The sequence below is a fragment of the Corvus hawaiiensis genome, chromosome 3, assembly GCF_020740725.1.
Source record: "Corvus hawaiiensis isolate bCorHaw1 chromosome 3, bCorHaw1.pri.cur, whole genome shotgun sequence".
NCBI lineage: Eukaryota > Metazoa > Chordata > Aves > Passeriformes > Corvidae > Corvus > Corvus hawaiiensis.
The window spans coordinates 33,019,825-33,033,207 of NC_063215.1; the positions used below are offsets into that span (position 1 = coordinate 33,019,825).

At 34.8% G+C, this 13,383-nt stretch overlaps 1 protein-coding gene across 3 annotated transcripts in view; it reads left to right on the top strand.

Annotated features, from left to right (window-relative positions):
- SENP6 (SUMO specific peptidase 6) overlaps positions 1-13,383 on the top strand; it is a 70,922-nt gene that overhangs the window by 41,115 nt on the left and 16,424 nt on the right. For all 3 annotated transcript variants that reach the window (XM_048296516.1, XM_048296518.1, XM_048296517.1), the window contains 9 exons: positions 516-655; positions 2,981-3,383; positions 4,516-4,748; positions 7,234-7,404; positions 8,283-8,325; positions 10,033-10,212; positions 12,072-12,298; positions 12,870-12,976; positions 13,063-13,179. In XM_048296516.1, the coding sequence (XP_048152473.1) occupies positions 516-655; positions 2,981-3,383; positions 4,516-4,748; positions 7,234-7,404; positions 8,283-8,325; positions 10,033-10,212; positions 12,072-12,298; positions 12,870-12,976; positions 13,063-13,179 (1,621 nt within the window). The remainder of the gene's footprint in view (positions 1-515; positions 656-2,980; positions 3,384-4,515; positions 4,749-7,233; positions 7,405-8,282; positions 8,326-10,032; positions 10,213-12,071; positions 12,299-12,869; positions 12,977-13,062; positions 13,180-13,383) is intronic.

Below are 13,383 nucleotides of genomic sequence, written 5' to 3' on the forward strand. Positions count from 1 at the left end.
ACTTGGAGATACGGTTGAGAAGTGATTATAGTGGTGCCAGGTTAATAGTTGGACTAGATGATCTTGAAAGTCTCTTCCAACCATGATGATTATGTGAAATCCTAATTATGCAGAACATTTCCAATTATTCTAAATGCATTCACAAGTAGTTCTGTAGTAAAGATTTGCATCAGCATAGTCTAGCATCTCCTCCTGATTTTGGCAGCAGACCCTCCATTTGCAGTGAAGTTAGCAGAGATTTGCAAATCTAAAGCCTCTTGCAAAGATACAAGATAAAAACTGTCAGTGAGAGACATTGCAATAGTATTAGTAAAACATTTTTGCAGTTACTTTGTGGAATTTTTTTTAATTCATACAAATCATGAGACATTTGAAACAGTTTACTCTTTTTGAGGTTTAAAAATGTGTTTATGTTTAGTTCAAGTTAGTGTATGTAAAGAAGTAAGTTGATCATAATTATAACAGTATATGAATGGACATATCTTGTTAATGTTTTTGCATCTTTTCCCTCCTAGACAGTGTAATGGAAAATACAGAGGAGTCAGAATCAGAATCTGAAATTAAGAGAAAGGTGCGACAGAAAGGTCATTGCAATTCATATCAATCTGACTTGAGTCTGTCTTCAGCTACAAAAAAATGCTTAACTCAGTCAAAGGTGGGTTATATTTTAAAAATCTGTAACCTCTTGTTGAACTTTAAAAGTTGTTGCATATTTTAAAAACAGACATTCAGGAGTAAAACAGGTTGATGTTTTAAAAATCCTTAGAGTTGGGAGGAAGGTTTACATAATTAAAGTTACAGTGATAGAGATATTTAAGTGCTAGTATTGCTACTAGCTGTGAAATATTTCTTCTCTGATTTGAACAGAGATGCTGCACTGAAAAGAAAAAAATCTGTGATTTAAATGAATGGCTGAGTGGTAAATCAGACATTGATAATTTTAGCTTGCTGAAATAAAGGAACAATATTTTGCTTTTTGACAGATTTTAAATTTTTTTTTTTAGTGTCATGATTTTCTGTACTCAAAACAGTATCTTTACTGAAAGATAAAAGCACTGCAAAGGTGCAAGTACTTTTTTATTAAGATGCTTACTTTTTCAGTGAGAGTAGCTGCTTAGGTGTCCAAATGGCATTCTCTGGTCCAGATGCCACCATCCAGATTGTTTTTGTCGGGAACTTGTTTGAATATCAGATGTAAGATACTTTGGAAATTGTTGTAAGGCTCTCTGTATTTTTTATCAACCTCCCAGGTTACTATGGAAGTTTCACAGTACCCACGTACAGGTCACACTGTTTGACTATCAAAGCAAAACTTCCTGTAAGGAGATGTTGGTTACAAAAAAAAAAAAGAATTATAGATGTATGATTTTTATAAATGCTTAGCTTTTGTTTGAAACACTTGGTACTGCTCTTACGGATTTCCATTGCTTATTTAGTTAATTAATAAGATGTTAATAAGGAAACTGGTTTAAAATTTTTGGCATGTGGTTGAAGTAAAGGGGTGCAATTACTCTCTACTTAAGATCTTCCGGGTACTCTTGGTACCTTCTCTTGAATATTTTAATGTCAGCAGTATCTTTCTAAGAACTACATCCTGTAACAGCACTGTGGCACAACACTGGTGTTCATGTCACTTGCTATCTCATCCCACAGCTCAGATTTTAAGGGTCTGATATATTTAATACACTTGGGGGCTTTTGCTTCTGTTTCTCTACAGTATGTGTATCTTCGTTAAATTGCATAAATTTTGTAAAAATAACATATTTTCACTGTATGATTTTCGTCTTTAAATTTGGGATTTGAAATTACTTCCCACACCTGAGGAAGTCCTCTATTGGAAGTGTGTTCACATCTGGGAGTGGGGGGAGGTATAAATTGTGAAAGCTGTGTTTTGAAAGTAGATTCCGGAAGTTTTTGGTGGGATGTAGGTATTTGTTATCTTCAGTAATTCACAGTACAGTGGTTATGCCATTTGAGTTCAGTGCTCCAGGAGACAATAACATGCACTAAATTTCATCTTTAGAGATGTCCCGTATTCACTTTGGTATTCATTCTGTAGTTTATATGTTAGTATTGAATCCTTTAGAAGTCCAAGTTCTACACTTGTAATACAGAATTACGTGGGACCTAGTACATGTGAGAAAAACAAAAGACACCTGTCTTTGCAGTGATAGGACGCATCTTCCCTTGCAGCCCATGCTTGCTTCTTGAAAGCTTGGGGAATTCCTATTCCTCAAGTCCTGTTTTCTTCTCTGTGACATGGGACTCTAGAGCAATATATGTACTTGGCCTTTTCTTCATCTCCCTCAAGGAGTGAACTTTCCTGCATGCATGCCTTGCCGGACTATTAAAAGATATCTCAGAAGGACAAATAAATTTGACCTACAAGGTTTCTTCAAATCCTCTCCAGCAATGCACTGTGGATCTTTAGGTTACTTTATTTCTGTCCAATGAAACTGTTTTTACAGAAATGGTGTAACTGGACCGTCTTGCTGATGGATATATGTATTTGAACAGTGTGCAAGGTTTCAATTATGGAAGAAAAGGCAAGAAGGAAAATCTGAATTGTCCAACATTAACCGCTTAAAAAAATTGCCGCAAATGACGTTTGTTCCTTTTAAAACATTTTTCATTTTCTTAAATGAAATTAAACAATCTGTGTTTTAATGTTTGCTTTCTCTGCTTACTGTAATTGCTAATGTAGTGTTGTCAATCTCCACTGGATATTACAAAAAATTTCTTCAGCTAAAGGGTTCTCAAGTATTGGAAGAGGATGCCCAGGGGTGTGGTTGAGTCACCATCCCTGGAGATATTTAAAAGACATGTAGATGTGGCGTCTGAGGATATGATTTAGTGATGACTTGACAGTTCTACATTAATGGTTGGACTTGATGATATTAAAGGTCTTTTCCAGCCTAAGTGATAGTATGATTCATTCTGAACAGAACAATTACTGATTGTGTGTTTGTTTCTTCTTTAGCTTTTGGAACAGATTGATTATTCTACTGATTGCCCAAATTGTGGGAGGGCAAATGAAAATCAGACCAGATGCCGACATTGTGAAAGTGCTTCTCTAAAGGATTTGCAAAGAGTCTCTAGACAAACTGTGACGTTAAGTGAATCTGTGGGACCTTTATCGCGTTCTTCAATACATCAGAATTCAACAGGGCAAAAATCTTCAGGTACAGGGTTCAGCACAAAGAAGTTTTATAGTTCTGCTGTTGGAAAAGGTCCAGCGGATATTCTACTGAGTAACGAGGTTGTAGGACATTCTATGTTACGACAGAATGGAAAAGTTGGTCTTATAACTGGGACAAAAAATCCTAAAATTACAGGAAGCTTAAGACAGAGGAGTACAAGACCATCTGAACTAAATGATCCAAGTAAGTACCTTTTTATGAATACAGCCATTAGCTGGAAGCCTGGGATATTGTATAGTGAAGGAACTGTATGTGCAGGTTTACATAACTGATGTCGCATGGAATTTTTAATGTATATGTTCTCGGGAATAGGGACAGAACTTTTAATAATTTCCTTTTCATATGCAGAGGTTCTCTTCAAGAAGGATGAACATTGGGGAAAACAAAAATTATTTTGTGACTATTTTTCTTTTGTTTGTTTGTTTTTTAAAAAATATTTACATTTGGGTTTTGGGGAAAAAAAAGTATTCTTAGCAGAATTCCATCATTTATTCTCCCCAGAGGAAAGACAGTATTTTATTTTTATTTTGTGTTTTCCCCCCTTTTTTCTTCTGAGCTATTCACCTATTTAAATTTCATGATTTGTAAAATGTTAATTTCTGTGCTTTTTCTGTGTAAACTTAATAAGCAGGAAGGCTGGAGTGAAGGAAATTATGTTTCTGGTTCTATGCTGAGTTGATTAGAACACGTCCTACTGGTTTGAACGATTTCAGTCATAATTTCTCTTGTCAGTTTTTAGGTTGTATTACTTACTGTCATGTCTTGACTGAACCAAGAAAAGTTCACTTCTGTCTAGAGGTGGATTAATGATGCCCATTTTTTGTGTAGTTAGTTATGAGAAATCAAAAACAAGGCAGAGAGTGCTTGCAACCAGATTCCAAATAAACATTAGTAAATCCGTAAGATGATACATGTGGAATTTTTTTGGCACTGCAGGACAATTACATAAGTTACTTTTAAGTTATTGCTTGAAAAGAAATTTCTGTTACAGAAAAATGTAGTGGTTGAGAATGTAATATTTTCTGTTTAGTTGTTTTGTCTAGTGATGATGAGGAGGAGGAGAATAGTGGCAGCACTAGGAGCATGGAAAGCATTTTACCTCATCCTGCAGTTTCAGCCCGCTCCTCCCTATCTCCTTCTTCAGGAAAGGTGGAAGCAGCATTAAAGGAGAACAGTTGTGGAATAGAACAGAGAATAGGTAGTATAACAACAGATACAGAAATTGCCATCACACTACCAAGAAAAGCCAAGAATGAAAAAAGAAATTTCTGTTACAGAAAAATGTAGTGGTTGAGAATGTAATATTTTCTTTTAGTTGTTTTGTCTAGTGATGATGATGAGGACGAGAATAGTGGCAGCACTAGGAGCATGGAAAGCATTTCACCTCGTCCTGCAGATTCAGCCCGCTCCTCCCCAGCTCCTTCTACAGGAAAGGTGGAAGCAGCATTAAAGGAGAACAGTTGTGGAATAGAACAGAGAATAGGTAGTATAACAACAGATACAGAAATTGCAGTCACACTACCAAGAAAAGCAAGAATGAAAGATCAGGTACTATTTAATGCTTTGTTTAAAAGAAACCAGAATCAAATAATAAATGGAATTACGTAAAGGCTTGTTTTGCATTGTCAGAAGTTGACTATATTTGATTGTTTTTCTTATTCAGCAGCTCATCAAGTAGTATCTCTGTATATTTAAAACTGGAAACATAAGGAAATGTGTTCATTACATTTTTACAAGCATTTATAATGATTTGAATTACACTGTTAATGTAAATGCTTCTGTGTTGAATGTTTACTCTGTGAGACTGGACAGGGATTCTCTATGAAGCTGAAGGTCTTACTTTGCAGCAGAATGTCAGTACCAGCTGTTGCTTGTTGAGACTTTATGAAGTTAAACATGAAAAGAGACACTGGGATCAGTAACGGCCCTTTAAAATTAAAATACTTTGACAGCTGTCCCAATTAATAGCACTTCTTTTAGGGCTTTTGTGGTGGTGCTTGTGTTTTTTAGTTGAGTACTACTGTAAGAATTGGATAAGCAAAGAGAAAAAGTACTCCATGAGCACACCTTAAATGTGGCTAAAGGGGACACTTCTCATACTGTGTTAAAAGCTATCTCAATAGTGAGCCATTTAGAGGAATAAATTCCACGTGGCGATTTGTAGTGGATTAATAGTGCTGATCAAAATAATTCTTGAGTCACTTGTCCAGTTTCACTGTTGTGAGTTTGATTCAACAGGAGAATCTGATCAGATTTCCAATTCTTTATGCGTTAGAACACTGAAGTACTGATGCCAAAACCTTCTTGCTATGTTGAGATTCAGAAGCCAGCATTCTAGTGCTGTAGTTGATGAAATTATGGATGTTTATAATATGTGGTATAATTAGTCACCACTGTCAATAAGAAGCTGTGAACCTCCTGCCTACAATAAAGCTGCGAGGCTCAAAGCTTGGATTATAAATAGTTTTGAATTAAGATAGCCTGGCAGTATGTGCTGAATTAACTGAAAGCATTGCATTGTAAAGGCGCTGGTGTCTGACTTCTGAAACTCTCCCAAATGAACTTTTTTTTTGTATATCCGTATGTTCCTGTTCACTAGTCTTTACGAACCAGTTATAACACTGTATGTTGTGATTATTTTAGGTTCTGAGCTTACTTTGGAAAACGGGGGAAATAAAATCTTTTTTGTGAAATATAACACAAATTTTGCATTGATTCAATGAAACTACCAAGATTTGGAGATATCGCAGCAGTTTTGTTAAATATTATAGAAAAAGCTTTATTCAGCTTTCCCTCAAGATATTTATTAATTCTTTACTGAAGAGGCTACTTGAATATAGCATCACTTCAGTGTTTGCTGTTTTATTGTTTTTCCTGTGATTCGTTTTGAACTTTCAATAATATTTAGCCAGTCTAACAGACAAAAAGGAAAAGCTCTTTTCAACAAGAGGCCTAGGAAAACATCTTAATTACAGGGATTTAGAATCTCTACCTTCTCCAGTGTATTAAATTAAGGAAGCATCCAAAAGTATATTTTGAATTATTGCCAAGATAGACTAGTGATTTGGGACTTCGAAATAATTTTTGAGATTTAGTCTTAATAGAAATACTGAATCCCTTAGAATGTTCTTCTGTGGGAGTTTAATTGCATTTTGTAACCAAAAAGAATGTTTATTCATGGACAGCTTTATGAAACAATATAAATACCAAAGAAAAGACTAGTGTACAGAAAATCCTTCAGCAGAATTGAGCAATAGAAGCGATACAGAAAATAAATGTATTGATCTGTGGGCTGTCAGCAGGCTTTATTTCATTTTAGTAGATTTTTTTTCTAAGATCGTTCTGTTGGTTAACAGGATACTCATTGAGATTACAGCTTCAGTCAGTATCCAGAGACTTCTTGAACTGGGGCCAAACACCACATGGCCTTCTTTCAGTGTTTAGTATTCTGACCTTGGAATCTATCATAAAAACATCTTAGTAGTTCTGTAGAGAGGCCTTGGGGAAGTTTGATTTGGCTTATTTATTTATGTTTCTTGAAGACTGTACTCTGCTAATGTGGTGGTGCAGTGTACTTCAAAAATTAGTCACCAAAAGCTTGGATTAACAAAAACTGAAAGAAAAAATTAAACCACCAGTATTGTGGTGGTTTTACAGCATTAATGCTTTTTTATCTAAATGAAATATATTAAAAATAACTTTGTTTTGCTAGACTGCATAGTGTTTGCAAAAGATAAAAGTAAATTGGTATTGGCAATTTAGAAGCCCTATTTGTGATTTGGAAATGCCAACAAAGTGTCTACAAGTGTCAGCTTACCTTTTATTTTCTTCTTGAATGTAGCAATATTAGCATCCTCAGGTGTTACAAAAAGTCTTTTATCTACCTTCTGTATATGTTTGAGATGGATGCTCTAGTAAGTAATCCTGTTGACCAACAGAAAAGTAGCTGAAAATGTAGTCATTAGTTTTAACAAGCTTGGTTAAGCAATAAACCTTAGCGAGACATTCTGAAACCTTGAAAATTACTTTTCAGTTTGGGAACATTGTGTCTAACACTCCAATAAAACGTCGTAAAGTTATTTCTCAAGAGATGGTAACTGAGGCTGCACCTCTAAATTATCAAAATTCCTGTGAAAGTGTCATTCTGAACTGCCGAAGTATACGAATAGGAATGCTGCGCAGAATGGTGGTGGAACCTGTGATTGTAAGTAAACTTGTTCTTTCACAGCTCTCCTTTCAGGTTTTGATGGGCATTGTTATTTTCATACTTGAACAAGACAATGTTTTGCCTCTGTCTGGAGAACAGTAAATTTGTCTCTTAGCATCAGAGGCCGTGATTTCCAAAGAACCTCAGATTACTACTGCTTTTGAACATATGCAGTCTAGCTCTGGTTCTTAATACTGTGCTGCAGCACTCTTGAAAAACTTGTTTGCATGGTTGGGGAGAGGTTATGGGTTAGCATGCATTTGTTAAGAAAATTGAAAACAATAGCTACAAGGAAATTGATATTGATAGGTGGGAGGAAGAATCGTTGTCCTAGAGGTGAATAATTTTACTTCTACAGAATTTTTTTTTGTTGTTACCCTTATAAGTTACATGGAAGTTTTCAAGGAGACCTTGAATGTTAGCTGTAATGCAGTCAGCCACATAAAATGCATACTTATTGCTGGGGTAACCACAGAAACAGCAGAGAGGTGTTACTTTTTCTTTCCATCTCTCTACATAACGCTATTGTTTGATTTGCCTAAATGCTGATAGATGACATTTTCTTTTGAAGAAATAGAATGTGTGTATTTTTCAGGGTATTGTAAATGTTTTTGAAAACGGAGTACTTCAGAGAGATCTAAAGTTTAAACAGTCAGTATGACTGAAAGAGACTGAGTAATAAAGAATGTGCTTGCCTCGAGTTGTGCTAAAATGTACATTTGGTTTTTTTAAAACTTGCATTTTAAATATTAATTTTGAAATGTTTATTACTTAAATACTATGTCAATTGAAATGTGTTTGCTAACAGTTTAAAGGCTTTCAGTCAGTTTCAGTTTGCAGAAGATGCGAAATCTTACAGTTGTGTTGTCTTTCAGTTTTGCCTGGATTATATCAAAATACGCTTAGAGAGTCAAGAAGGTGAGTACATTTTTCATTTTTTGTTAGCACTCAATATATTTATTTTGAATGAAGTAACTCTGTCAAAGGTATTAACAAGTGAATCATAACTGAATGTTCACTCTCATTTTGTCATTTATGCAAAAAATTATGGTGGGTGCCTGTAGTCAGATAAGAGAAAAAAAAAAAAAATTGAGAGTACAAATTTGACCTGAACTGCCTGGTGAATAAAATCCAAAATGTTTTTGCATTATCTCTGCCTTCTACTGACAGAAAGTTCACAATTCGTGACACGCGTACAGACGGGTTGTTCTGCTTCATCTGGTCTGACTCTGCTTGATCTAATCATTCATTTGAAGATCTGTAGATAATGTGGTGATGACTGGTAAAGGTCTTCTTGAAAGTGATTAACAAACATAAAAAGCAAGAGTAACCATCCTGTAAAATGTTACCTTTTTAACACTTTATTAGTTCTTTTATTTCAATTGTGTTAAGTGGGCAGTAAAAACCACACTAGTATCTTAGACCTTTCCTGTCTAGATCTCTCTTGGTAATTTTTTCTCTGGCCTGAAAGTTGTATATTTCATGTCACTGAAAGAAATAGTGATGTAATTTGGAAATGGTGAGTTACAACTCCTGCTCTGCTTCCTTTCTTTTCTTTTATAGAGTTTTGTTCTGGGCCTGGAAAGCTTTGTTACCTTTTGTAATCTTAAGTTGCAGTCTTGAGATCCAGTCCTATTGAATTTTGCTGTCATGATTTGTAAATGAAAACTATTGTATTTTGTCATTATTACATGCAGAAAGGTGTCTCACAGCCTGTAAAAAAAAGTGTAGCCTTTGCTCAGTCAAGTATTTAAGTTTGTATTGCATCTAAAATACAGATGCATAGAAACTACGAACTTTCATGCTATGAATGTATTTTTAAAAATAAAACACTGAAAAGCTTACTATAATTTGTGGAAAATGGCTATCAGGTTTTAGTTAAAACAGCTGTATGGTGAAATTATTTCCATGGCGCCTGATCCCTCAACCCTCAATAGCATAAAAATGGTGACTTCTTAAATGCTGTGTCTGTTGGAGCACTTAGCACTATACTATTTCTTTTTTTTTCCCTTGTGGTTGTTTTTTTTTTTTTTTTTTTTTTTTAGTTTTGCATGTATATCCACCTCTATATCCAATTTTATAATTCAGTAAAACCTGAAAAATACTCAACATTGGCATTGGCAGCATCAGATGCAATGTTAAAAATTTACCGTGTTACTGACGGTTTTTGGGGGGAATAAGCTAGGAGTAGTGCTTTGTGTCCTCAGGCAATCAGATAATTTCTCTGCATGTTTATACTCTTCTTTTTAAAGTTATTTTTCATATGGGAACTTGGTCAAAGATAAATGTACAAAGAAAATTTTACGAACTTATTGTAAAATGTGTCATAGCAATAGTGCAAATTTAAATGACTTTTTAAAAAAAGGGGTTTTTTATGTAGAATAAAAAGTAGTTTAAAGTTGGTGGGCAGAAAACATTTTGTTTCTGATTCCTTTCTTGACAGATGACATTGGAATTTAGCCTTCTAGGATATAAAAAGCCATCACTTCTTGCATGTGTTAAAACTTTGACATTAAGAAATTTAGTGAGCACATACTGATTTCTTGTTAAAATCAAGGGGGAAATTGTAAAGGAAACTTAGAGGGTTTTATTATATTTTAATATAATGTCATTATTTTCTCATAGAATCAGAAAGTGATATCAGAGAGATTAACCTGAAAACTTCCGAGCTTACTAAATGTGAATGGTGTAGTGTCCGAAAATTGCCAGTAGTTTTTCTGCAAACAGTACCTTCAACCTGCAGTAGTCTGAGAGATCAACTGAAAATGAGTAAAGATAATGTCTGGTACGAATGTAAAGGAGACAGTAAGTAAAACAATTTTAGTCTACTATTCACTTTAAATTGTATTTTCGTGTTTTGGGTCGTGAATGTGTGCATTAAGACTAAAAGGGCCATCGTTGGCTGGGGATGATGTAGTGTTTTTTCAGACACTGTTTTCTTCCCAGGCTGAGAAAGAGTACAGTTCAGAACAGTTGGGCATTCTCTTTGTCCAGAAACATGCTAGTTAAAACATTTAGTGAATTTAGTATAAATTTTTCACTAATATTTGTACTGAATGAAAGCAAGTTGGTTTGTTCAGCTTTTGTATATGAGACTTTACATTTATATGGCAGCTTTTGTAATACTTCTGCTTTCCGTGTTGTTCTGCTGACAGGCTTTAGGTTTAGTAGAAACTGTTGCATAGGTTGCCTTGGGTTTTTTCCCCCCAGCATACTTGTAATGATGTTGTGAGATATACAAATACCTGCTTGGAGAATGTGTGGATTATCTTCATGTATATTAAAATTAAATTTGATTCCTGCATAATTTTCAAGGTCCTAGAATCTTAATATGCACACCTGTCAAATGTAACATTGAGTCATCTTCCTCTTCAATAGGCTTTACTTCAGGTTAAATTTTGTGATTATTTATATTTACACACTGTTTTGTACATTAATGCATTCAAACAGAGGAAGAATGCTTTCAACAATCTCAGAATTGAGTGCTCCCATAATACTGTGTAATAGTTTTATCCACCTCCTATAAGAAGTTGTAAGGAGTCTTATAATTACAGAAGTAATTGGAGAGCATGCAGGGGTCCTGACCACAATTCTGGGAGCAGGAATTAGACCCCAGGTGGACACAGGTGTTCACAAAAAAGGAACAAGCTTCTGTGTGAGAAGTCCCTCCCTTGGCATGGCTCTCAGCAGTGCCACAGCGCCCAGCTCTGACCCAGCTCTTCTCCCTCAGGCTGTGGCACTGAGAGTTTACATCCAGCTGCTTTATTGCATTTGATACTTAGGAGCACTTTGTGATAACACAGTTGCTCTTTGCTTTGTAAGCAATGAAATTAATTTAAGCCTGTATCCATAGCTGTGTAAGCAATTGTGTGTGGATGCCTAGCTCCCAAAATAGGAACACCCAAGTCCCAGTTAGACATCTAAATTCTGTGTGCAGTGAATTGGGAATTACGCTGCTGAAGAATTATTTTTCACAAGAGTTAGCATGCTGGGTTAAGAATGACCAAAGGGAAATGGTTATGCTTGTGTCTGACACTCCTCTTACAGAAAAACAGGTCCTGGCAGCTCTGTGTTGGGCGGCAGCGTAAGACTGGGATTTGCAGCCTGAATCCTATTCCTTTTCCTGACTGTGTAAAATAATTCCTCTCAGTGCAGTTTACTGCTTTTTGATTTTTCAGATCATATAAGTGGATGATATTTATATAATAGCTGATTGATCTGAGTCATTCTCTCCAGCTTCTAGGATCAGAGAGGAAATTATGCTGAATATATAATTTTTGGAATTGTAGTGAAACAATAGAAACTGCAGTAAGAAAAAGAGAAAGTATTGGTTACAGAGTCCTACTCTTAGTAAGCGAAGAAGATTTTATTTCAAAATATGTTCTAGCTTTGCTTTAGTGTCATTTAAAAAATTATCAGGTGTAATATTTAACATTTCTTGATTAAGGTAGAAGTTGAATGCACTCTTTTTGCAAATGCAGATAAGAAAGGTTTGGCAGTTAGTCCTTCCGTCTGTCTGCTCACGTCTGTATTAGTTCTTACATACAATGTCAGCAGTGTGTACTCATGTTGGCCAACAATTCCATAAAATCTCTTTATAATTACAGCATGCTTTATTTTATTTTATTCCTAAATGAGTAATTTTCTCTCTGCTTTTTTTGCAGGTCAGGAAGAACAGTACATAATTTTGATTTTTGAAACTGGTCTTGATCCTCATGCAAATTCAATATTTGAAAAAATAATTACGGACATCGGTATTAGAAATAATATTTCTGACTTCTTTGTGAAAATTTCCTTTGAAGAAGCCAATGCCAGGCTTGTTGCATTTACTAAGTGCTTGGAGGACAGTTCCAAAGGAAGCCCATCTCACAGAGAAAGCAAAATTAAAAATGTAATTGTGTTTTTGTTTTAGAACAAAGTCGTTATATTTTGTGGGTTACAAATACACTAAGGATAGTGTGTTAGCCAAAAAAAATTCCATCAACTTTAGCTGGCTTTTATGTGAAAATTCCCAGACTGGTCCGTGGTGGATTATGAAACTATGGGAAATGGTCTGTGCATTCACAGTACTTTTTAGGAGGTTTAGTTTGATTGTAAGGTTGTACAGTGGTCCACAAATAATGTTGTTATTTAAAAATTATTAAGGGATGAGAAATCTTTACTATAATCAGACAAAATAATTTTTTCCAACTCGTAAAATTATAATATTTCAAACAAGAAATTAAGTTGCACTGTTGTAGTTACATTTAATTAATGCTTTCATTAAACTACTTTCTAAAGAATTAGAAAGTTTTGTGACTCTGCAAGAAATGAGCAAAGACCTTAATATAATAGATGACTTTACCCACAAACATGAAGTCCTCAAAAAAATGGGTATTACACTGCTGGATTTCGCAAAGTTTATTACGTTTTCGTAAAATTGAGCACAGCATGCAAATTAATATTGACTCTGTTCTCTTAAGGTTGCTTCTGAGTCCAAAATGCAGCAGCGAAATAAACAGTTACCATTTTTTGATGATGATGAAGAAATTGGTGAACCACATACAGTATTTATTGGTCCTATAGAAAAGTAAGATACTTATCTTTGCCCTGTAATAATTCTCTGAGGGTTTTTTGGCATTTCATACTTCTTATTGAATGTATTTTTCTTCTCAGGTTGATAGTTTATCCACCTTCTCCAGCTAAAGGTGGTATTTCTGTGACCAACGAAGACCTCCATTGTCTAAATGAAGGAGAATTTTTAAATGATGTTATTATTGATTTTTATTTAAAGTAAGTTTTATTTCACATCAGTTTTTAGTCATCTTTTACTTTGAAGCTTGAAAAGTTCTGACATTGAAAATTCATAGGTCAGTTGATAACACTTGGTCTCCCAACTATGGAGTATATAATTTATATACTAAATTATGTATAGCTATAATTTTAAAGGTTGTTTTGTAATCTTGCAAGAAGTTTTGGTTCTTCTCCTGTCCTACT